Source organism: Teleopsis dalmanni, chromosome X, assembly GCF_002237135.1.
Source record: "Teleopsis dalmanni isolate 2A chromosome X, ASM223713v2, whole genome shotgun sequence".
NCBI classification, from domain to species: domain Eukaryota; kingdom Metazoa; phylum Arthropoda; class Insecta; order Diptera; family Diopsidae; genus Teleopsis; species Teleopsis dalmanni.
Genome location: NC_051848.1, coordinates 24,418,857 through 24,445,482, shown reverse-complemented (window position 1 = coordinate 24,445,482; position 26,626 = coordinate 24,418,857). Strand labels below are relative to the sequence as shown.

At 30.2% G+C, this 26,626-nt stretch overlaps 1 protein-coding gene and 1 non-coding gene across 12 annotated transcripts in view; both read right to left on the bottom strand.

The window, feature by feature from the left end:
• Positions 1-26,626, bottom strand: part of LOC119662531 (serine-rich adhesin for platelets) — an 86,335-nt gene that overhangs the window by 36,888 nt on the left and 22,821 nt on the right. For 3 of the 11 annotated variants that reach the window (XM_038072164.1, XM_038072171.1, XM_038072170.1), the window contains exons 1-10: positions 16,083-16,601; positions 15,670-16,014; positions 7,751-15,588; positions 7,508-7,685; positions 7,364-7,451; positions 6,819-6,972; positions 4,276-4,462; positions 3,991-4,080; positions 2,916-2,966; positions 2,311-2,511 (exon numbers count right to left, since the gene is read on the bottom strand). In XM_038072164.1, coding sequence (XP_037928092.1) covers positions 2,311-2,511; positions 2,916-2,966; positions 3,991-4,080; positions 4,276-4,462; positions 6,819-6,972; positions 7,364-7,451; positions 7,508-7,685; positions 7,751-15,588; positions 15,670-16,014; positions 16,083-16,126 — 9,176 coding nt within the window. In that variant the 5' untranslated portion in view covers positions 16,127-16,601. Of the gene's footprint in view, positions 1-2,310; positions 2,512-2,915; positions 2,967-3,990; positions 4,081-4,275; positions 4,463-6,818; positions 6,973-7,363; positions 7,452-7,507; positions 7,686-7,750; positions 15,589-15,669; positions 16,015-16,082; positions 16,602-26,626 lie in introns of those variants that run through there. The other 8 variants (XM_038072168.1, XM_038072172.1, XM_038072174.1 and 5 more) reach the window with 6 other exon arrangements.
• Positions 7,061-7,148, bottom strand: LOC119662827. The gene has a single exon (XR_005250922.1). It is a non-coding gene; the product is annotated as a small nucleolar RNA U6-53/MBII-28 (small nucleolar RNA).

Below are 26,626 nucleotides of genomic sequence, written 5' to 3'. Positions count from 1 at the left end.
AATTAATATAAAAACATGTATATATAAATATATAAAAATGTTTTTGATATAACGAAACAATTTATATATTAAATAAGTATTTAATTATTAAAAATGTTTACAAAGAAAAACATGCTCGAATAACTGAATTCAATTCACATTTAGACAGTTTCGAAGACATCTAATAAAATCTTAAAACTTAGTTTTTTTTAATTATTTTTAAAAAGAAATAATATAAAAAACAACGTTATAATGACATGTGTAAGTTTAAAAGCTTGATCAAGAACATTGTTTCGAGTCGTAGACGATTGAAGATGATATCAATAATGAAACTATGTTGAAATGAGTTTCGAGTTTGCGAAATGTTTTTTTTTTAAATTTGATTCTTAAAAATGACTATTTTAAAAATTTATTATACATTTCATTACATAAAATATATATTTTATATATTTATCGATTATTTCAAAATTTATTAAAATATTTATTACGTTACTTTGATAGCATTTATTTTGGTTTTTATTCTGTCTGCACTGTTGTGATATATGTTAGAAAGATGTTGTACAACATTTTTTTATAATTATAATATTTACCGTAAAAGCTAAGTGTTATACAGATAACTGTTATACTAAATATACCTATAATACACTTACGTATACATGTAAGAAATTATATAAATTAAAAGATAGATATATTAAAAATATTTAGTACATATTCATTAATAAAATAACATTTTATACATATATACAGATACAGATATTACAGATATATGATTATATAAATATTTGTAGTTATAAATTTTTATAGCATAAAAAAATGATATAAAAAACTATAATAAAAGTTTTATAATATATATACATGAATAAAATACAATACATATGTGAATAAAATATAATTATATAGACCTAAAATATTTAAAATTAAATATATATAGATACTTCTAACTTTTTATATATTTACTAAAATGTTTTTTTAAAAATCTACTTCTTCAAAAACAGCGACCAGTCAGATAGTAAAAAATATTACTTTTAAACCACGAAATATTGAAACTCTGTGGTATATTCAATAATAGAGCGAAGTATATATCTATCTGTACACATATAAACCAAATATATACATATATTAATATATTAATTATCAATATTACAAGATTTGCCGTCAAAATAGTTTTTGAGGCAAATCAAGTAATTAAATGAATGAAATTGATTGGTTATTACAATACATATTACATAGCGTACACAGAAAGTAACTGTCGAGAACTTATATTTAAATATATATATAAAGCTATATATTTAACTTTATAAAAATTATAGTATTAATACTATTAAGACTTTTTCAAAGTTAATTTTAAGCTAAGCTATGAGCTACGCCTCGTTCTTATACCATAAACTTAGGTCATGTATTTTTGTTAAGGATTTGTTTTTTTTTTTTGTTAAATTTTGATAATGACTATCGAATATAGTTTTTAAAGAAAATAATTTAAAAAAACAGTAATTCAATATCAATATTGAATGAAAATATTACAGTACAAGAATTGACCAACTTGAGCTTAAACAAAACATATTAATTTATTTTTACATTAAATCTTTACTGCGTTCTTAAAGTGTAACAATAATTGTGTTAATTGTTACTTTCTTCCATAAGAATATTTTTATATGCATGGACATATGGAGATCAATGACATTACAAAAACATATGTGCTGAGCGTGTTAAGGATCGATGCTAAATAATAGAGTTTTAACTCTTCATTCTATAATCTACTTCTATTAAGTAATGAAGTTATATATATATTGATTTCAGTATAAAAAGTAAAGACATTAGTCTTATAAGTATAGCAAGTTACTGGGTTCTTATTTCCTTATTTGGTTAATTTAAAAATATATTGGGCTAATGCTTTCATTATATGATTTAAATACTAAAGAGAATACCTAAATACTTATAAAAATGGCCTCATTCATTACAAATGTCATATATTAGATTAGATATTAGACAAAAATTAAATGTATTATTGAAACTGGCTATATCTTTTATTCAGATAAACTATGCATAGAATATAAGTTAAGTGGTTCCTATCGAGTGCTAAACATTATTATATTGGAATAATAGTTGAACGATGTGGATTTTTATAAATTAAATAATATTTAATATTTAAGTTTATTTATATCAATATTCAAAAGCTTTTAACTGTTGATCGAATAGTAATGACATTTTATTATTTTATTTAAAATAACTATTAAGACTAAATATAAAAGAATCCTTATACATAAATTATAATTATATTATAAATTTATATTATCATATATTTTATTTTTTTATATTTTAATTTACACTTACATCGGCAAATTCGTTACTGCTAAATCATCGCCGGCACCAACGTGACCGACAAAGCACAATGTCGGGTCAGCGCGTATCTGGCGATACATTTCACATCCATGCTTATATGTTCCAACCAAAAGACTCTTATCACAACAAATTGGGTTCCACCATGATGATGGCACTTGATCTGGTGTTGCTGGTGGGCGAATGGGGAGCTCGCTACATGACAACATAAATTTTATTGTTTTATTTTCAAAATTTAAAAAATAAAATTGTAAAAATATATTTTTTTTTGGGATTTTCTTTAGTTCACTTTTTTTTTTATTGTTTACAAAAATAAAGAAAATAAAAAGTAAAGAGCCAATTACTACAAAATAGAAAATAACTTAAAAAAAAATAAAAAAGAGCTACAAATCCAAAAAGTATGCCAAGATTTAAACTACTTTTTCATAAATTTATTGCAAAAAAATTTTTAATTTTGAATTTTGAATAATTTAAATTTATATAAATATTAATTTTTTTTATTTTAACTATAAATTTAAAAACTCGAGTAGCATTGAAATCCCTATTCGCCATTTAATAACGAGCGTTTGAGGATTTTTTATATTTGGTCAAGTTGTTACCTTTTCTTCGTTTGGAATTTATAATCGCAAAACGTTGAATACGTTGAGGAGCTTCGGATTCAGTTTGTAAGTTTCATGAAATTTTTTTTATTTAATTTAATTTAATTGAAATTTTTGTATTTTTATGTTTTTAATAAAAATTTGTTTGAAATAATGAAATTCAATAAATGCGATAGAATTTTGCAAATAATTACAACAAATATGAAAATGTGAAGTTACAGTAGGTGAGTGAGATACATCGAAATGATATTTATGCATAAACATATATATAATACATATATAATATATACATATTTATTATATATATATATGTATTCAATTCATTCTTAAATCGAAAATGATTTTATTTCATTAAAATATTTAACATACAAACTAGTAATTTTGCAATTTCTAAACGAACAATTTTTTTTTTTTGACTGTGTTTATAATGAAGAGTTATGTATGTACTAATAGCATGTGGGAGTGGTACATAATTACGAAACTACTATATGAAGTGCCTATTGAATAAGTAGTTATGTAGTTATGTTTGGCAACTACTATTATAAATATAAATACCATTTAAGAAAAAAATTTTTAGAACTATTGAATTTATCAACATATTTTTATTGCAAAAAGAATTTGGAAAATATAAAAATAATTTATATTAATATATTCCATAATTATGCACCATTCATTAAATTGACTGCTTTTAAAAGATTTCATTACATGAAATTCAAACAAACACACCTAAAAAAATTGGCAAGCAAATCTTAGAATTAAAGAAAAAAATATCGAATATATTCAATTAAAAGAGTGTTCAAATCAAAGCAAAATTTACAAACATTTGTAAAAAATTTTCAATATAGGAAATATAGGAAAATGTATTAAGCAAAGTATGTAATAGAAATTTTCAAATATCACAAAAACTGTTAGTTAACAAATATTAGAAGAATTAGTAAGAAATGAAAAAATGAAAGTTTGATATAATTAATAAACAAAATAATTACCAGAAGAGATATACAAAATGATATCAAACAATTAAAAACATTTATGTTATAAAACGAATTAATATATTATATACATTGACGAAGTATACCTGACGGGTGTATTATCCTTTATTTGCTGCACTAAATCGCCAATAACTTCATGTTGTATATAGTAAAGCATACGTACTCGTAACAAAACTCTGAAATCGTAAATAATGTAAAGAAAAATATATAAACCAATAACGAAATAAAGATGAAAACCGAAAAATAATTTAAAATCATACAACAATTGTAGAGAAGAAAAAATGGAAAAGAGAGAAGAAAAAAAAATTAATATTAGTATATAAATTTCTATGTAATGAAATTAAATAAGTTTTCGATTCCACACGACTCACTTATTCGCGTGTCTGCTTAAATGTTTTTTATAGGCGCCTTCCAAATATGCATCCGCATCGAATTTCTCTTGTTTACTCCAATGACTTGGATCAAGTATATTTTGGCTTGGAGAATCCTTTTCACAATCGACTTTTGAAGAATTCGAAGAAGTAGTGCTTTCTTTTTGCGCTTTACCACCATTGCGACCTAAAAATATTAAAACTTATTAAAAACATGTATTACATATATCTTTATATTTAATGCAGATTATTACCAACATAAATACATTTTTGGAATATTTTTTATTTATTTACAAATAATTTTACTATTTTTTAATATTTGTAGCCATTTCCAATATTTCATTATATCTAAATTTACTAATGTAGAAACTTTGAGAGGTAAAAGAATCAATAGAAACTAATATATTATATAAAAAAAATTTTATAAAAATAACATTTTTTTTATTTAAATTAAAAACCATAAAAAACTGAAGTGGTTTTTAACTGTTCACTATTATTATTTTAATATTTGTGTATTTAAAGTAATTATTTTGAAAAGTGAAATATTAACAAACATATATTATTTATATTGCAATATATTAGCTCATTTATAATATAAATATTTCATTTTATTTAAAATATATTTAAACTATTTTTGATGTTTGCATTTTAGGCAAAGTTTTTACAAGACATATATTTAATAAAATAAGTAAATACGGGCGAGTCTTTTAAGAAACCAGTTAAGTACACATTTGCTTGTGAAAAATTATTTTAAATTAAAATCATTTTGTTTTCAATAAACAATTTATCCAATACGTTGGGAAGGTTTCAAATTCCCAGACGAGATGAATTGACAACGAAATTTGATAAATTTCAATATCAATATTTTTCATATCATTTTATATATATTACAATTTTTACTGCCCGCGTCATTTAACGGTGTGTATTGTAACAAGTGTTTGAAGAAGCAAGATGTATTTGGTCACCTTCAAAATATACATTTGGCCAATAATAGAAACTGGTAAAGAACCAGGCACTTTTAGTTGTTATTGGGAGTTGTAACTCAATTTTCTGAATTTAATTTGTAACTTTAAAGCTCGATATCACAACTAAACTATATTTACATATAACTTTGTAGATGTTCATTAATTATTAAACTTAATAAAAATCAAATCATTTTACATTTTAATATTTTACTATAAAGTACGATTATTTTCTATACATTGAGATAATATGCATTTTTTGAAAATGACTACATTTTATTTTATTTACAATAAATTTAGCTACAATATAAATATTTCATTTGCTATTTATTAAAGCTACAAAAATTTTACGTACAATCTTTAACTATTCTGCACTATTTTTGTAGTTTTAGAGACAAATAATATAGTATTACAAATAGAAAAACAAAAACAAATTAAAAATTACAACAAGAGCTAAAATAAATATGTAAATAAAGGCAAAGAAATAAAACGAATCAAACTTCATAATTTAAAAATGGAAAAATATTTTCGAAATATATCGAAAATATAAAATAATTTCGGCAGATTAATTGCCGGACTTAATCACAAACTCAGTGATTAAGATTAATGCGCTTCGAAGGAGCAATAAAGCTCAACACTCTCCTTGCAGATATTGCAAGTCATTAGTGCATATTATAGCGAAAATATTCAATATTTTTAGCAATTAACTCTATCCACTTTAAAGAAGTAGATTGGTAAGGAAAATGACACGTTTCTTTAGTGCATTGTTCGAAGCGCATAAATTAATTTTATTTAGATAAAATTATATGAATTTACACATACATTACATGTATGTATGCATACAAACGCGTACTTGTTTCTGCATTATTATTCATTTATACATGTAAAGTATTTTTTTATTACTGATTTTAAAAACTAATAAAACATAATTGACGTTATATATAACTCAAAATCAAAATATAATTAACGCAAATGTAAACAACTAAAACAATTAATACATAAACATATTAACAAATTAAAAAATGAAGTATATAAAAAAAACTTAAAAATCATATACATACATATATATATATATATATATGTTTATTTATTTACATTAGTTAATTATACCAATAATATTATACATTTAAGAACTAAATAATACTCTAAGTTTATGGTACAGCAAAACAGTTTATCACGCACACTATTTGCATATATGTAAATATATATATTTGCATGGCAACATAACACACACACTTTTGTAGTAGCAGTAGAATACGGTAGTTATATAGGTAGTAGTAGTTGTACAAAGTATAAAGTAGTAGTAGGAGTATTACTAATTATAGTTGCAGTAGTTGATAGCTAAATACACACACTGCAGCATTCTGGATATAATTTTATTTGGAAATTTCTTTTTAAATTTTTAATAAATCTTTTGCAACTGTTTCATCATATAGATGTGATATACAAATAAATGTACGCGTATATTTGTATATATGAAATAAATTTATAAAATTCCATCCCAGCTTTGTAGTGTGTTTGCGTGCGCGCGTTAACTACGTCCGTGCAGTTAAAGTGCGTGTTTGTATCTTTTTACCATACCTTTTGCATTCCTACCTCGTGGCACCAAATTATGTAGGCCACTATGATCCCTGCTAATTTTCTGTATTTCACCATCTTCGGTTGGCGTAATTAAATCCCAAATGAAGTTTTTAATCTTTTCATCGCCTTTATAAACTTGTAAACAATAGAGTAGCTAAAAGGAAATCAGTAATTTGGTTATTATTAATGAAATTTATTGAATATTTAAATTATTGTAAAACATATATATCTAAAATATGCATTTATATAAGTCAGTGTTTGAGAAGTTAGTTTTTACTCAGCGAAAACCTAAAGTTTCCTCAATATTAGCATGGTTGGTCATCATGTAAATGCATATGTTAGATACATATATTAAATATATGTATATAATTAATTAAATTATTTTCTTTTATATTTTACTCTAACAACATAAAAAAATAATTGGTTACAATTCATAATTAAACACATCACATCACATTGCAGCATTTTTAAATGTGAGTTTTTTCTGTTATTAAGTACGAAATTCAATCATTTAAAACAATTTTATTTGCTAAACAAATACATACTATTATACGGGCACAATCTTCAATATCAATATCACGCCAACCACGTTTAAATTGCCCCAGCTCAAGAATCTCAGGCCAACGTCCCCAACTGTAAATAAAAACAATTTTAACTTCTATCTAAAATTGATTTTAAACTAAACTTACCCAAATGAGAGCAAACCTTTTTCGACTTTAAAGCATTCAGATTTTGCCCAATTACCATATTGTATTTCCTCCAAGCCTAATGCAGCTAATGCATCACGTTCACGTGGTACGTAATCGTCATTAGATTTCTTCTCCCGACCACGATCACGTTTCTCTTTTCGTCTACGTGAACGGAGTCCTTAAAAAAAAAATTAATATAATATTTTTGTGTGAAAAAACCAAAACATGCTATATTCAACATACCTATACCACCCTCTTCATCGCTATTTTCATTTGACGAATCCTCAGAATTTATTTCCATAACATCTTCATGACCATAACGTTTAATTTGTGTACGTCTTCTAGGTTCTGAAAGTACTAGATCTTCAGTTTCATCTCTTTCACATGCATCTGGATCAATGTCAGCTCTCTTTGCCCATTTTGTCCAGAAATCTGGATCATCAATTGTAATGTCGGAACGATTTCCTGATGCCGCAAATGAAGCTTTTGAAAATGTGGAGCCTTTTTCAGATTCCATTGTTATTATTTGTGTACGCCGTTTTAAGATCGAATCAATATCCTCTTCACAAAATTTATCCCCTGCATTATCGTCGTCCATCACGGCACCATAGGCACCTTTCTTTAACAGATCTTCAATTTCTTTTTTAGACAACTGACGATTACTGCCATCCTTAGAGGCTTGTGTATTCATAGATTGTAAAACAGCCTTATCTAAACCGAGTTTTAATGATGCCTTATCAAACATTTCACGTTCATATGTATTTCGACATAACAATCTATATATTTTAACCATTTTACGTTGCCCAATACGATGACAACGTGCTTGTGCTTGCAAATCATTTTGTGGATTCCAATCAGAATCGTAAATAATTACTGTATCGGCAGCAGTTAAATTAATACCCAAACCACCAGCTTTAGTGCATAGTAGAAAAACAAAACGATCTGATCCGGGCTTGGAGTATCGATCTATAGCTTCTTGACGTAAATTACCACGTATACGACCGTCAATACGTTCGAAAGGATATTTGCGATATACAAGATAATCTTCGAGTATATCTAGACAACGTACCATTTGACTAAAAATTAAAACACGATGGCCATTGGCCTTTAATTTGGGCAGTAACTTATCGATAAGCACCATTTTACCAGCAGATTGTATTAGATTTTTATAATAGGACTCTGGATCTTCACCATGTTGATTACGATAATCGTATTGTATCTGTTCTTCTGCACCATTAAGTAAATAGGGATGAATACAACATTTACGTAATTCCATCATAGTATTCATTAAATTTGGTATATTTGCAGAAGTTGTTCCTTTCTTTAAGAATGAAAAGTTTTGTTCCAATATACCGCGATAATATTTCTTTTGTATATTTGTAAGTTCAACTTCGATAATGGTTTCTTCCTTTGGCGCCAAAGATTTCTCTACATCGTCTTTGAGACGGCGCAACATCATTGGTTTAAGTAAAACTTGTAGTTTATTTACTTCTTCTTCTGTTCGTAGACTACCAAATTCAGACATAAACTCTTCAGCTGACGAAAACTGACTTGGTTCCAGGAAATTCAACAAAGAAAAAAGTTCACTTATATTATTTTGCAATGGTGTACCAGATAACAATACACGATGTTCTAAATTAAGTTGTCTTAATCCTTCTAATAATTTACAGTTACGATTTTTTAAACGATGAGCTTCATCGATTACGCACAAACGCCAACTAAAAGGTTTTAGATCCATATGATCTGTTACAATCATTTCAAAAGTTGTGATAAGCACATTAAATTTAACTGGCTCTTTAAGAACTTTACCAGTCTCTGTTTTAAAGTAGAATTCATAATCTTGTATCATTTGTTTACTAGTAACAGAGCCATGATATACAACAACATTCATATCTGTCCAGCTTTCGAATTCACGTTGCCAGTTTGGTATTGTAGAGAGTGGCGCTATTACCAGAAAGGGACCTCGTATACCGTACTCGTAAACAGAATGCACAAATGTCAAACTTTGTATAGTTTTACCTAAACCCATTTCATCTGCTAGTATACAATTATGCGAGTTAAACCAGGAGAACTTAAGCCAGTTCAAGCCCTCCAATTGGTATGGACGTAAAGAATTGCCAGCCTTATATATAAGTGTCTTTTCAAGCTTTTTCCATTGATCTGGATGTGGTCGCTTTTTATTTTTCCACTCACCACGCGGTGGTATTTTGTTAAAGCGCATGTACTGTTCAATTTTGTCATCATCAACATCTTCTTCTAATTCCCAAGTGCAGTCTTCGTACGGTAATGATTTCCACTTTACTAAATAATGTTTGGTGGTCTCACCAGTTGTTTCATCAGTGTGCACTGACATATCAAGCACACGATCAACTTCAACAAAATCTGGATTAAAAGGCTCTTCTTCTATATTATCAAATATATTCATCTGCTGAGCTTGCTTTTGTTGGAAACGTCTAATTTTGGCGGCTACACGTCGATCTCCTTTAAACAATTCTTCCTCTGTTCGCCACTCACAATGCAGGTAAGAAAAATTACGATATTTAACGAAGTACTCCTCAACATCAATGAATATAGGTTCTGGTTTAGAATTACTTGAATTAGCCTCTTCTTTTTCTGTTTTGTTAGTCGATTCTATTTCTTTATCTTTTTCTGTTTTAATATCATTTTCATTAACGTCATCTTTGTCTTTTTCAGCTTCTTTACTTGATTCTTCTGCATTTGTATCATCATTTGATGTCTTAGTTTTATTATCGTTATCATTGTCATCTGATTCATTATTAGGAATATTTTCATCGACATCGATCTTTTTCACATCTTTTGTGTCTACAACAGTCTCGTTAGTAGAATTTTCTTCATTTTGTTCTTTATCATCTTTTTGGTCAGTTTCAGTAGATTCAACCTTCAATTCATCTACATCCATTTTTTCTTCATTTTCTTTTACTTCAGACTCTTCCGTTTCATCCTGCACCAATTTTTCAGGCGCATCTTTCTCAGATTCCTCACATTCCATTTTTTCATTCTCATTTTCTATTTTATTATCCGTATCTGCAGTCTCAGATTTCACTTTATCTGCTTCTTCCTCATTTTCTTTACTTTCAGTTTCAGTAACTTCGGTTTTTTCAGAATTTTCGGATTTTTCTTGTTCTTTTATTTGTTCAGACTCACTTTCAGCTTTTAGTTCGTCTTTAGGAGTTGGCGGAGGATCAGGTATAAGTTCTCTTTTACCCATGCGTACTGCCAAAACATATTGAACAACCATACTGTCCTCATCTCCGGTGTTTATATAAACATAATTAGGTTTTGATGATATTGGTACTGATTGCTCAGAAACCGATTTTTCTTTGTCGTTAGTTGTACTTGAACTAGCCTCTGTTGCAGCACCATCTTCACCTTCTGCAATTGTTTTCTCATCGCAAGTTGCGACCATTTCACCTTCACCTCCAGAATTAGCTGAACTTCCATCGGCTTTTTCAACGTCACTACCAGCACTAGAAGCAGCAGCCGTAGCTGTAAATGATGTAGATGCCGATGATTTTTTCTCTTTTTTAACAGGTGATGTACCAATAAGTGAACCTTCATCGTCAGAAAATCGGAGCATAACATCATCAATATACTTTTTACGTTGAGTATTTCGCGATGATCTTCGTTTATTAGAATCCATTTCAGAGTCTGGTGGAGGAGATGGTGGTGGTGTACTAGCTAAAGTATCATCTTCACCATCTGATTCGGGTACTATGCGTCCACGGTTACGTCGTTTTTTTAACGCTTTTGCGGACAATTGTGCTCTTCGACGTTTACCACCAGATTCTTCTTCACCACCAGTGCTTGCACGACTTCGTCCTCCTGAACGTTTTTTATTCTTTCTACTGGGTGTAACAGCCACATCACCTGCAGAGTCGGGAACTGAATCAACTGTTTCATCACCTGCTTCAACATTTTTGTCATCATCTCCAACAGATCGCGAAGTAGGAATTTTTGAAACTGGTATATCGTCATAATCTGGAGCTTCAATATCTACTCCTGATTTAGGTTCAGTACTTAGATCATCGGTAGTTGTAGTTTCTGGTTTATTTTCACGATCATCACTTTTATCTATTGTTGCTTTTACATCTGTTTTACAAATAAGCGGTTTATTGTCTTCTCCTTCACTACCATCTCCTTTATCAATCTCTTCTTCAACGATCGTCTTTTTCTTTTTTGGAGCACTTCGCTTTTTAGTCGGCACAGGTGTTGTTTCAGTCGAGTTGGGATCAGCGGGCTCTTTAATTTTCTTTGCTTTAGGTGTTCTATCACGTGGCGGCTTATTTGGATCTTTTGGAGCTCGAGGTTTGCGAGGTTTCTTTTTCTTACCGGTACCATCGGTGGATGTATCTAACTCATTAGCTGAATGAACATCTTGTGATAAATCTCCATTTCCTTCATGATACTCCAACATACCTACCACCGATGTATCACCAGCACCTTGTGTCACGCAATCCTCGGAAACAGGTAATTGAGTAGTTGGAATTGAAGTAGGTACAACATTACCACTGATATCCATTAAATCACTTGTAGGCTGTCCTTTATCACCTTTCTTAGCTCGAGGTTTTCGTGGTTTATTTGTGCCTTTACCTCGGCCACGTCCTGTCGTGCTTGAGACTTGAGGGCTTTCTACCATTTGATTGTGTAACGCGCTATTCCCATATAGTGCAGCTGGCATAGTTTGATAAAGCATACATTGAGGTCCACCTGCACACTGATCATTTATTTCGTGTTGTTGCAACATATTCAATCTTTCTTGAAGGCGCAAAATTTTGTCTTGATGGTCAATACCAGGGGGCATACAATACAGTTCTTGTAATTGCTGCTGTAAAGCTGCAGTTTCTTGTTGATGAAGCATAGGATAAGGAGGATAGATATGACCTGGACCACTTGAATACGGAGGAAGCATAGGTGGTACACCGGGTGTCAATTGCTGTTGAGTGTTATCGTATCCCATAGCAGTCATACCTGTTGCAGTAACACCATGATGAGAAGCATTAGATGGAATAATTGGCATTTGTTGTTGCGTATTAACTGATGTTTGAATCTGTGTAGTTTGCCCATGTTGAATTTGTGATACTGACTCTGTTGATAATGGTGTGAGTTGTGATTGTTGCGGAATTCCGGTTGTCAGTGTTTCTGCAACCTTGACATCAGTTTCTAACATCGTTCTTTCGTCAATGCTTTTATTATGATCTGTTGCTACATCAGATATAATTGTAGTCTCAGATAGAGACGTGTGATCATCACGAGAAGGAGTGGTGCTTTCATCTATAACTGATTTTGTATCTCCAATGAGACCACTTCCTTCATTAGACTTGAAACCATTTGTATCTTCTTGGTCAGCAGCACTAAGTAGAATTTGATGAGTTTGTGACTCTTCCCCTATATTTTCTGGCATCACTACTTTAGAAGTACATTCAAAATCGTTGCCACTATTAACGCCAATGAACGATGACTGTGAATTACTGTCTAACAATGCTGCTGCTGCAGATGCGGCTGTGGATGCTGCAGCTACTGCTGCACTTGTAGATGACATTGAATTATTATCAAAAAGACTAGCGCCAGCGCTGTCGAGTATTCCACCAGTGTTTGTAGCGGAATTCGAGTTACTATTAAGTACTGCATGGCCAAGGCTGTCCATACCTGACAGCTGCTGCTGGTGATTACTATTTATCGAGCTCTGCGAGTTACTATCATGAACGGATGTTGGTTGATTATTTACAATACTATTTGTTGAACTATTACTACTACTGTTATTACTGTTATTGCTGTCATTGGCTGCAACTGCTAGTGTTGAGGAATCATTAGAATTAGCTGTTTCATTCAAAATACTACTTAGATGATGTGATGGAGTTGAAGGAGTTTGTGGTTGTTGCTGTTGAGACGTAGATAGTGTCAATGGTGAGGAAACATGAGCTGGCGACATTGTTACTTGTGTAGAAGTCTGTTGTGGCTGCTGTTGTTGCATTGAAGATGAATCTTGCGTTGGCAACATTGAAGAAAACGGATCTACAAGCATTTGATGTTGTTGTTGCTGTTGCTGGTTGTAAGATTGTTGTTGCTGTTGTTGTTGTTGTTGGTGTGTGTGGTGTGGCGACGGTTGCTGATGTCTTGGAGATTGCTGTTGAAGCTGTTGTGATTGAAGTGGCGATTGCTGTTGTTGACTTTGAGTAAGATGCTGTGGTTGCGGTTGAGTTGGTTGCGATGTAGGAATTGGTGAGTCATGACTTGGGGTATTTCTTGACATTAATGTAGCAGACGTTGCATTATCACTAGCAGTCATTTGATGATGACTCATATGATGCATAGCCGGCATAGTAGGTTGTTGTGATTGTTGATGAGTTTGTTGCTGATGTATAGGAGACATAGAAGCTAATTGAGTTTGTTGCTGCTGCTGCTGCTTATGCTGCACTGTCGCCGATTGTTGCTGTTGTTGCTGACCACCGCTTACAATATCATTAATGGAATGCTGCAATTGTTCACTTAGTTGATGTTGCTGTTGTGGTGGTTGTTGATGCGATTGGGGTGCTTGTTGCTGTGGTGGTTGAATAGGCGAAGGATGCACAGTTGGTGGCTGTGAAGATTGCTGTTGATGAGCCATGCTCTGTGACTGCGCATATAAATTAATTTGTTGTTGATGTTGTTGCATTTGCGATGGCCCAGTCATACCACCAACTCCCATCGCGTTACTGTTTTGCTGAGCTTGCTGCATATTAATATGAGGCCCCCATTGTTGGTGATGCTGTGGTGAAACTGGCATACGTGGCCCCATTGGTCCATGTGAACCCTGCCGATATGGTGACGGGTAATCCATTGGTACGACACTAGGTCCAGACATAACGCCTTGTGAAGGCATTACCATCTGTTCTAAAGCCTGTAAAGTGTTTACGGGTGGAACACCTGCTCCACCTGCAACTTTCGAATTTGGTGGACCAGCATTCGGTGGTTGAGGTCGTGGAGATGTAAGTCCTACAATACCTGTTATGCTGTGATGCGGGGCTTGCTGATTAGGCGAATTCACCTGCTGCTGTGATTGCGCCTGAGCTTGTTGTGTGGGTTTCGCTGGAGACATACCAGGTCGTGGAGACATTTGTGGGTGAGGAGACATAGTTGGGGGACGAGGAGACATTTGTGGAGATAATTGAGGAAATGGTGCACGATATTGAGGCGATGAAGTCAATTGCGGACCGGTTTGATGTTTATTTGATGACATATACGGCGGTGCAGATTGAACAACACCGGGTTGTTGTTGAGCCTGTTGTTGTTGCTGCTGTTGATGATGACTACCGTAACTCGGTGGTACACCCATTGAGTGTGGTGGCAAACCAGTGCCTGGCAGTTGTTGATGACTCGTCGATTGCATAAGACTCACATGATTTTGTTGCTGCTGTTGGTTTTGTAAAAGATGAGCATTTTGTTGCTGTTGTTGCGGACTCAAACCTGGAGGCAGTGACGATTGACTTGAAACTGGATGTGCTACATGTTGTCCCCCATGTTGCAGTCCAGCAGATGCTTGTTGTTGCTGAGGATTTGCACCCATATGCGTTGCAGGATGTCCACCTAACTGTGCAGCCTGCTGCTGCTGCGCTGTTAGATGATGCGAAGAAACGCTTCCAGGTGCACCTGAACTTGGTACATGTTGTCCGTAAGCATTTGATTGATCTAAGCCAGCATGACCATAACTAACATGCTGTGCTCCACGTCCAGGTTGATGCTGCATCGGACTTCCATAAGGACTATGAGCATAAGCTTGTGGGCCACTAGGTACAGCACCAGGACCTCCGGGTTGCCCGGATTGTGATGCAGCACCTGGATACAAAGGATGCTGACTGCTAGCTTGTTGATAATGTTGTGGCAAACGTCCCTGTTGACTTTGTTGCTGTTGTGGTGTAGGTGCTTGCTGCTGCTGCTGTTGTTGTTGAGATAAAGCGCCATAACCACCAGCTCCAACATTTGGTCCAGGCTGTTGTAATAAACCACTCATCATACCTTGCTGCGATGTGTATGGAAGTTTTTGTTGATCTTGTTGGCCATAAGTGGGCATATGTTGACGATAGCTAAATTAGTAAATTAGTAAATAAATGGTAAATAATGGTTTTAAGTATAAAAATACAGCAAGAAACAAAAAAACAAATTACCTTGTCTGCGCCGCAGATTGTCGCTGTTGTGATGGTGGAGCAGCTTGTGGATGACCATATGCTCCAAGACCTGAACCTGCATAAGCACCCGCTTGTGCTGATACTGTTGAAGCAGCACCCCAACCACTTAAGTCACCCATACCCATTCCACCGTGTTGATCAGGGGTGCCAAGCCCATATATGTTCTCCGCCGTTGACTGGTACGATGGGTATTGTGGTTGTTGTTGTAGCGGATGTGGTGCTCTATGTCGGGGCGGGTAGCCACCCGGAGGACCCATTGCCCTAGGCGACGCTGCTGCAGCAGCTGCAGCGGCAGCAGCGGCATCATAGCGATAGTAGGAGTCTCTAAAAATAATAAAAATTAATTTATATATATTTCAAAATCAAGAAATAATTTAGTTTTGAAAATTTACCCTTGATGATTTCCGTGAAACATATTTTGTGCATTTCCATCCATCAGTTTTACAGCGCAGTGTAATAGAAATTCCTTCTTTACGCTGTTCTGACGCTTAAACTGATATGGATAATAAGATTATATGTGTTTGCAGAATGTTTGTTTTTTGTTTTTTTTTTTGACGCACAAAAATTTTAAAAATAATATTTAATCCAACACTGTCGGTTGAGTTTAGGTTAAGCGTTTATCCAGTTGACATGTACATTAAAACGGTTTGTTATAGGCGATACTCCATAAGAAAGTTTTAAGTAACAAACACATTAAACTAGGAAAAAAAACAAAATCGAACGCACGACGATACATAAAACACGTTAATCTTTTTTATATAATTTTATATCTTTTTATATTTTTAATAATTAAGAATTATTATTTGAATTTGGCTCATTGAATTTGGATGAGTTAAAAAGTTCTGAATATTTCTGCTTCTTCTTTAGTATATTTTAAACGTTTTTAGCGGCTCTATTGGTTGTTATGTTTTTTAAACTTAATGATACAAAAGTATTTTATTAGTATTGTTTTCTTTTGATTATTAATTATAAATAAAAATCTATATAATACAATCGAAGCTGGTATAAAAAAATAATTCGATTATTTATAATTTATATATACTCTAAATGTTCTTTTGTGTTCTATTTTTTTTTTTCCGACTTCTTACGATGATTATCTCTTATTCTAACCGGAGTCTTAAGTTTAGCCGTCTTTAGATTGTTTGGAAAATCATTTTTTTATACGAGATTATTATAGTTTTTTTTAAGAGACATGTAGGAATTTCGATTTTTAACGTATCTACTGCTATAATTAAAAAATTTAAAAAATTGCTTTATATATTTATTACTAAATTAGTTTGTGATCGAATTGAAAGAGTATGTAATATAAACAGAACTGGCAACCTGCAAAAAAAAAAAAAAGAAAAATCATTAAATACTATATATATGAGATTATGGTACATATAATACATTAGATATTAACGACAGTTAAAATATTAAATATTTACTTTCTAAAATAATAAGTAGTCATTCATTAAATAATATATTTATTTGATTAAGATGTATATAATATATTAGTTATAAACTTCAGTTAAAATATCAAATATTTACTTTCTAAAATAATTAGTAGTCAGAAATATTATTAAATAAAATTAAAGTTAACAGGATATATAAAATCGTTCTGTTACCGTAGCACTCTACGCTATCGCTGTTATAAGAATTTAAGTAATAGGTGTAGGTGTAATAAAAAGAAATCCATTATTTTTAAATAAAATTAAAGACTTATATACCGTTATCGTATTGTTCGATAACTTGTTGCCATTTTTAAGATAATTATATTATGCCTCTGTCATAGAAGTCCTCACCCCTATTGGTAAAAAATTTAGATGAAAAACAGTGAATTTCCAAAGCCTCTCTCTTGAGGCTTGAATTTTTCACCAGAAAAATAGTCCATTCTTCGCCATGAACAGATGATAATCGCTTGGTGCCACGTCTGGACAATAAGTGGATGCATAAGAGCTTCACAACCAAGCTCCTGGAGTCCTGGTTGTCCTGATGGAACACAATTTCTCTCCTATTACTCAAAGCTGCCCGTTTCTAGGCGATTGTGTCCTTTAGACAGTCTAATTGTTGACAGCACAGTTCAAAACCGTAGGGGAGCAGATCGTGATATATGATTTCCTGCCAATCCCAGCAAACACGCAGCAAAACCTTTCCAAGCCAAGTCTTAGCCTGGCTTGAACATCGTCTCAGCCGACTTATCACAATTCGAATACAATTGTTTTCGCATTTCACGCTTCAGAATTGTGTCGTTTTATTTAAGGATTCAGCAGTGATTTACAGATGGAAATTGGATCCATGAGGTTTACATACATCGAGCTTCTTTTTTTATTCAGCCCTAATCAAATAATAATAATTCCAAACGGTTTTTTGTGCAGTTTTTAGCTCTTGGGCAATCGAAACACTGCTTACATGACAACAGCAGGTTGGACTCGACAATTTTAATGATTTTATAGACATTTTCGACAATGACCGGAGCGGAAACGACAAAACAAAAATTACGCATGATCACATTTTCACCAGACTGGCCAGCGTTTTCGTTTTTATCTAAGAAAAACTGTAAAATATGGCGTATTTTCTCTTTGCTAGTGTCCATCTTTGACGTGCGCTCAAATAAAACTGAGTAAACCAATTACTACCAAAATGTCAAAAGTTTTTTTTAGTATGGAATCTCATCTCACAAAACTTTTCTAACGCCATCTAGTGTAACCCGATCGGACTTATACAACGCGGGATACAAGCAACTATTTTTATTGGAAAAATAATGGATTTCTTTTTACTACACCTCATATTACTGCTAAAAATTACATATATTTCGTTTTCCGCAATCATGTTTACATTTTGTACAAGAATCAACTTTCTTTTTGAATAGTTATATATGAAGTTTAGAATTTGAGATTCCAAATTGTTGAGGGTACATAATATTAAAGGGGAAAAGCTATACGCTTATGATATATAAAGATACATACAGCATACAGCATTGCCCCACAAATAATATGTAGTTTTTATATTTGACTTATATATATATGTCTTACAAAAATTTGATTTTAACACTTAACGATTGTTATAAATAAATGTTATGTTAACTTTTAAAATATTTTATTAATATAAATTTTTTTCTTTTCTTTATTAGTTTTACAAAACAGCATATTAATTCGTCTTATTTTCTAGATATCATTAAACTCTAGAATTTATAGTTAGAGGAGATAAGCTTATAATATAGGGGGCGCTTTACACTGAATTTCACAAAATCTGCAGGTGTCAGCGAAAATTGTGTATAAAATGAAAACTTAAAGTTTGTTTTTATATAATAGTATATATAAAAAACAGACCAGATCAACAGATCGGTTTAAATTTAGAAATGCACGATTATTACAATATATTAATATAAAAACTAATACTTCGTTTTTAAACCTAATTTTATTTAGTTTTTAAAAACTGTATTTTAATTGTATAAGCAAAATTTAATTTTATCAAAAAAGTAGTAGCTCATTTCAAACACCAGTTACAGGAACAAGGTGCGAGAAAGTTAATCAATTTTTTTTTTGCAAAAAATATTCACACTATAACAAATGATTGTTTTTTAATATACTTAATTTTAAAATATATAAAACATTAAGGATTTCAAGGATTTGTACTCAGAAATTAGTTCTGGCATTCGTACCATTGACTTGAAAAACAGAGTATGTTTTATTTTACACTGTATAACTTTATAAGATAATCTATTGGTCAGTCCAAGACACAAAAAAAACCGTATAACTGTTAATTGTCCATTTTTATTATGTGTTGATACACAAGATATCAAAGAAAAAATATAACTTTAGCAATAAATCCCTCAATAACTGAGAAGTAGTTCTTCCAACGCCATTGAATAACTACCAGCAATGAAACAAACATACAAAAAATAAAATAAAATAAATTAAAATAAATTCTAAAGAACTTTATCTCAGGTAGAATTAGAATACTGTATTACAATGAAACACATGATTATTATCTATTATAATAGATGTTCAAAAAGATGTTTACTTCTAAGTCTAAATCCAGAGGAACAGACTTACCTACTATACGCATTTCATATATGTATAAATAAAAATTGCCAAATTTCAATGAATCAAATAAAATTTTTGTTGTTGTCTTTTCATTTCTATACGAATCCTTCTACCTTTTAAATAGTTTCGTTTCGTCATAAGATGCATCACTTTCGGCAAAGGTTATATATATATATTAGGTTATATATTTATCATGTTTAGTAAAAACAAAAATAAAAATTATATCCTACAAAGTAGTTTGGATATATATTAGGAAAACGTATGTAGAATTCACCTTTAGCATTAGCCTATGAACGATAAGATATTTTCATAATACCAGAAAAATTAATTTATTTATGTTATTGTATACTACGCGTTGATATCTTTCCATCTTCTCTACATAGAATGCTTCTCAAAAAAATATTCTGCGAACCAGCCGTTTTGAGCGACAAGTAAAATCAATCAACGCAGCAATCACAAAAAAAAAAAATTCACAGGACCAAGCATATCTATAAAATACATAATAAAATATGAAATTCTATGCATTGAAACTGTACAAAATATCTTCATTATATAAGTGGATAATTAAAAATGTATGTAGTAGACGCAATTAGCATTTTGGTATTAGATTTAATATCTACCATAGTTTTATCTACCAGCATAAATTAAGTCGCGTAGATACACGACTACGTACATTTGTGTGTATTTTGGCGAATAGGAGCTATGTACACTATAGATACAAATACATAATTTACAATGGTAGGAACACGAAATATTTGGGCGTCGTTTGCTCTTTTTGCATTTTACCTGTTCGAACTTTTATATAAAAATATGTATGTAGATACTTTGCATATCTATACATATTTTATATTTATATATATACATATATATATATTTTAATGTATATGTACTTAATTTTTGTGAGTTTTAACTTCAATTTTTTTTTGTTAAATAGGGGGAGTAAGTATGAGGTATGATGCTGTCTGGTGAAAAGTCACAAAATGTGCTCACCAGTATTGATTTTTATTATTCGTCCTCATCAACAACATCAGCTCGGAAAAGTGGTAAAAATTACAAAAAGTCGCGGTTACTTTCATCTTAATTTTATTTTCTTTCGTTTTGTTCTTATTCTCTATGTGCAAGTACAATACATCTATTTTTTTTTCATTTTAGTATTGTATATTTAGCAACCCCAACTCTGAAAATGTGCGCTCTTTTCTTTATTTTTTTTTTTTGCGCTGCATGGCTAGCTTATACGTTTTTCTCAAAGATACAGAACTAGAAAAATGTGACACAAACTGAATTGAAAAATTAAGTATCTTTTATCGAAAACAATAAAATAAAAAAGTTAAAAATATAACTAAACTGAGAACATCATCCCTGTTCAAAATTTGCAATGAATATTTATTGCTTACCAATAAAAAATAATAGGGTAGGTAGCAAATATACGTACATCAAAATAACTAACCAGATTTTTATAATTAAAAAAGGACAGTCTGTCCGACTGCACAATTTATTTTATAATCGTATTCGAAATTTTATTTATATATATGAATGCATGCAGAATACAAGGCATTTACGCAGACTGTATTATTTAATAAAAAAATAAAATGTAACTTATTTTTAATTTTAGCAGTATATCATTTAAAATTATACTAAAATCTTTACCAATCATTAGTTATTTGTTACGTTTACACCCCTATAAAAATTGACAAATACATGTCTAACTTCCCTGCAGTATTCCCCTTCAACTTGAACAATAAATGTATGTGATACTAACAGAGTCACATATGTGATCGCTAAAAAATGCATAAAGGGAAATGCCATCTGCAAAAAAGACATAAGTATAGAAGTATTATGTGGTTTTCATCTTAATGATGAAAAAAAGATTTTTATACTTATTTTAGCATAATTATTTCTTTTACTCATAAAGTAACTATAAATCACAGCAATTACACTGAGCTGAGAATAAAAGAAAAATCCACCATCAAACAACATGCGATCCTGACCTACATTGCCTAATATATAATGCACGATTAAGCAGCTACTGGCTACAGTAGCTGTCGACTTTCACTGTGGAGTCACTGGTTACTATAGTCAATAATGTCGACACTGACGACAAAGTTAATTTGCGATTATGTTATTCCAAATATGATATACAACAGCGCAGTAACGAAAGAGATAGAAAAATCTACTAAAACCTTTAATGACATAACATTATGATGTAGATAACTATACATTAATTTAAATCAATAGACCCCACAATGTTTAAAAAAAGTACAGAAGACAAGAGTCAAAGGAACTTCATTATATAAGTAATATCAAATAAACTGTATTCACGTTATAGTTCATTTAGTGTTTATCTATATTTTCATAAATGTTGTTAGGTTCAGTTTAGAAATACAAAAGAACAAAAGAGCAAAACTGCAAATGCAAAAACTATGTGCAAAAAACAAAAACAACAAATTTGCAATAATAACGATGTTGTTAGATGATAGCATCATAATTTTTATTACTTTTCAGTGGCACTTAGTACACAGTATTTTTATTTCCTTTTAAATATGTATTTTCTCTTATAAAAATATCCTGTATATTTTTTTAAGAAAAATAGATTGGGACGTCTGTATACAATATATGTATAAATAAATTAAAAGTTTTTAGTCTCTGCAGAAATAGGTAATAAGAACTTGCAGTGGGTAAATGAATACAATACCACAATTTGGTTATTCCTTAAAATTATTATTTAGTAGAGTTTGTTAATAATCTATAAAAATAATTTGAATTCAAGTAAATGTTTCGTTTCCTTTCTTTTCTTCTATGACTATGGATAAGTGGGTGTTTCTATGGATAACACCCACTAATTTCTGCTTTTTTTGGTTGTTTTTCTTGAATTTTTCTTGTCAAATTTTATTTGCCAAATATAATAAATAATATAAAAAATAAAGAACATAGTTTTAAATTTTAAATTTGAGCAAAGTTCAATTTCCTTAACATTTGCTTTAATAATCTTTTTTGAAACTATTTTCACATTTCCTTCTTTTAGTACTATTAACAGTACTTTTAATTTTTTTTCATTATTCTTTCCCTCATTTTAAAATTGTTACCTAATACGCACTTTTTTAGAAATTTTTTATTGTGCTATTAACTAGCACTTTGACATTTACTCTTTAAGTGGACACTTAACGTCAGTGAACTTTTGTTCAAGAGGAGTGTCTAGCCAAAAGACGTTGAAAAGTTTTTGTTTTAAAAATATTATCTATCTAAAAGTAATGTTCTTTCCGATTGTATACGTTGTAATTACATTGATAGTTATATTCTCTTAGTAACTATATTCATTTATTAAATTGAAGTCGTTTAATTCTTAAATTCTATGAATTTAATTCAGTAGGCAAATCATATACGAAGTGACATTTTTAATGTGTGACTTAATCACTTTAGGCAAGGATATCCAGAATTTTTTTTCAACAAAACAAAAATAATACAATTTTATACATATAGAATAAAATACACATCAATTTGATGTGTGATGTGAAACAAAATCTTATAATAATTGGTGGTAATAAGCAAATTCTTTGACGGTGTAAAAATTATCCAAACAAAAAAGCAAATTAAATTATAAAACGTCAAAGACAGACATTTGTGTCTGCCAGGAAAAGGAAAAATCAATGTTAAATATCAAATAGTTAGATGAGACACGACTCTATAGGAGAAGGAAGCCATCAGGACATAATAAAAAAAAATGGTGATTAGTACAATAACAACAATTTAGCACAATTGACACAAAAAAGTGTGAAACTGCACACAAACATCAACCGACCGAATATGCCGAATATGGTAAAATGTAGCACAGTACGTCCCAACCAGCAGAACAACAAAAAAATAGAAGCAGTAACCCTTAAAATGTATCTTGCCTCGAGTGCGCTGTATGTCAAAAATGATTTGAGAAGAGAAGTTGGCGTTGGGGGTTGTTGCTGGCATTAACAGCAACAACAAATTATATAAATCATACTATTATACGAAAACTAGACAAAATAATATATAGAATTCGGTTTTTTTAAACTTCTTTTTAAAACTATAATATATGTCCCGACTATGTATTAAAATAATATAATTGTATTTATAAAATATGTATCTTAAACAATACAAGTAAATGCACCATTCACCATTCAGCATTCACGTCATTATGAATCTCTATATATGTAATGTCATGTTGATTATAGAGGCTGGCAGCACAATTTCAACGTCTTTTCGTCATTGCTATCGATTTTTCGCACTTGAAAAATTACACTGAGTAACGAAATTGTGTCTGTAATTCGAATAGCCGAAATTTATTTTATGTATCTGAACATAATCCTTTTTGTTTATTATTCCGTCTTTGTGTATTTATGTACTCTTTTATGATCAACACAAAACCAAATTCATGAGAATACGAAGAAAAGGGAGCAGCATGCCGATTTTTTATTATTTACATATCTTAATTGGCTTTTTTTATTTTCTTATGTATTAACAGGAGAAAAAAGTTACTTTTTATAGAATAAACGAATTTCAAATACTTCTCTTTTCCCTCAATATAAGTTGCGTATAATGTATATCTATATAATATTAATATTAAAAAAGGCAGATAATTTTCTTATATTAAAAAATTAAATTTTATTCATTTTATTAGTCGTAACTTTAAAAAATAGTCGCATCAACTACAAATTTTAAGATTATATACATATATACAATATAGTGTCTATTGCGCTTTTCTTCGAAAATTAATCTTTGCCTACAAACCATATTAAGGCATATCTTAGCACTTTAGGAATCAGAGTGTGGATAAACAAACAAAAGTTTCATTTTACCAAACATAAATATCCACAGGCCGGTCCTAACGTACGCCATTTAAACCTGAAGTCTGAGAAAAAAAGAAAATCAACTGTCTTCAAAAGAAAAGTGCCCAAAAAAAAGGCATATAGTTTAAAAATGCCAAGTTGAGAAGCTTGTATTTGAAAGCAGATATTGTAACTAAAATACAAATCGAAATACTATAGTTTCCCACTCATATAGCAAAATAAGATCGACCAACGCTAAAATATATAAGAACTAGTAGAGAGTTGCAAAGTATAAGGATGAATGAAGGTAAATTTAGATGCAAACAAAAACCCCATATAAGTTGTATAGCTAAATATGATAATGATCACTGATATCACTGATAATTAACCACTGTATAGTTTCATTCAGTACTCAGTTTAATGCACTAGACTAAAAAACAAAAAAAAAGAATAACCGAAATTACTTGATTACCGAACTATTAAACTAGTTTAATATATATTGACAAAAGAAACCAGTTTCGAAACGCGTTAAACACAATGTTATTCCAGTTGTGAATATATTGATATGTTTTTAAATTTGTATAATATATGATTTTTTTTTATCGGTAGTCAGTGACCATAACTTTATGATATATTCTGAATGCAAATTATTTCATCAAGGGAGTATCTCCTTCATTACATAGATCGGCTAATAGTAAATAAAAGACAAATGATAAATGGAATTATGTTCGAGCCTCTACTTAAACATACTTTCAGAAAATTTTCACATCTATTTTAAACTTTATAGTATAGAAAATTGAACAAATGAAAAAATTCCGAAGATAGTATAATGTATTTATTAGACCATTTTGTCTGTACAGACAAAAAATATTCACTGTGTCATAACAATTTTTATTTATTTTATTTAAAAAATAAACATATAAAATAATTAATTCTACAAAAATACGGTGAATTCTTGTGCTGACCATATAGTTGATATAATATAGTTTTGGACTGTGTCAGGAATATAATTGTCAAATTTAACCTGTAACTCGTGGTATAAAAAAACCAAACGTAACGTTAGTTTACGTTACTCTTATAAAAAAATTACATTTTCTATGTTAACGCATAAATCACAGCTATATAAAATTACTTAACTATTATAAACCATAGTTTTTTGTATTTTAAATCAAAACTCTATTATTTGTAGATAATTTTTTTCAATACTTATTGGTATTATAATAAATATTATTTTCATTTCATTTAAAAAAATGTTGACTTACTTCATATGTAATATTTAATATCTTGAATATTATATATATACATATATTTAGATAACACAAACTTTAAGAACAAAATTTATTAAATATTTATTATATAAGTATTAATATTCTATCATATATTAGATTGTCACATTGTTTAGAGTTTATTGTGCCTCCAGAAAGTGAATGCCTATTTAGTCAGTTTTTGATCATTTCAGTTTTTCAATAACTGATTATACCTATCCCTAAACAGAACTAGACATTTGGAGTTGAGGAAGAATCTTAATTGCCACTTTTTCTTGACAACGGTATTAGCATTTGTCTGTTTCAGATAGCTTATTTTGTATAGCTAGTAAATGCAGCAATAGTGCCCTGTAGAAACTACATATATGATTCTCAGATTACTTATATTATATCGTTTTTTACTTGACTTCACTATAATTTTATGCTTTATAAACCATATATATTTATACAAAATATTTAAGAATTTTATGTAAGTAAAAACAATTTAATCATTTGTTTAACAAATCATAATTTTTAGTACTAAATAATTTTATTACTTTGTAGAGCAGTTTAGATATATATATATATATATATATTTATGCATATATGAAAATAAAAATATTTAAATAAAGAAATAAATACATACTAAGTAGTATATAGTTTGATCAAATATACTAATTAGCTGAAAAGTAATCGAAACTGAAAGAAATATGTAAAATTTAAATTTCACAATTGTTACGGAAATATCTTTTGTATTCAATGAAGCATTTGTATGTATGTGTTGATATACACTTGTACTCTCATATAAGATATTACAAACCATTTTGCGGTCATTAGTTTGTTTAAATAAAACTCAATTATAAAAATCATT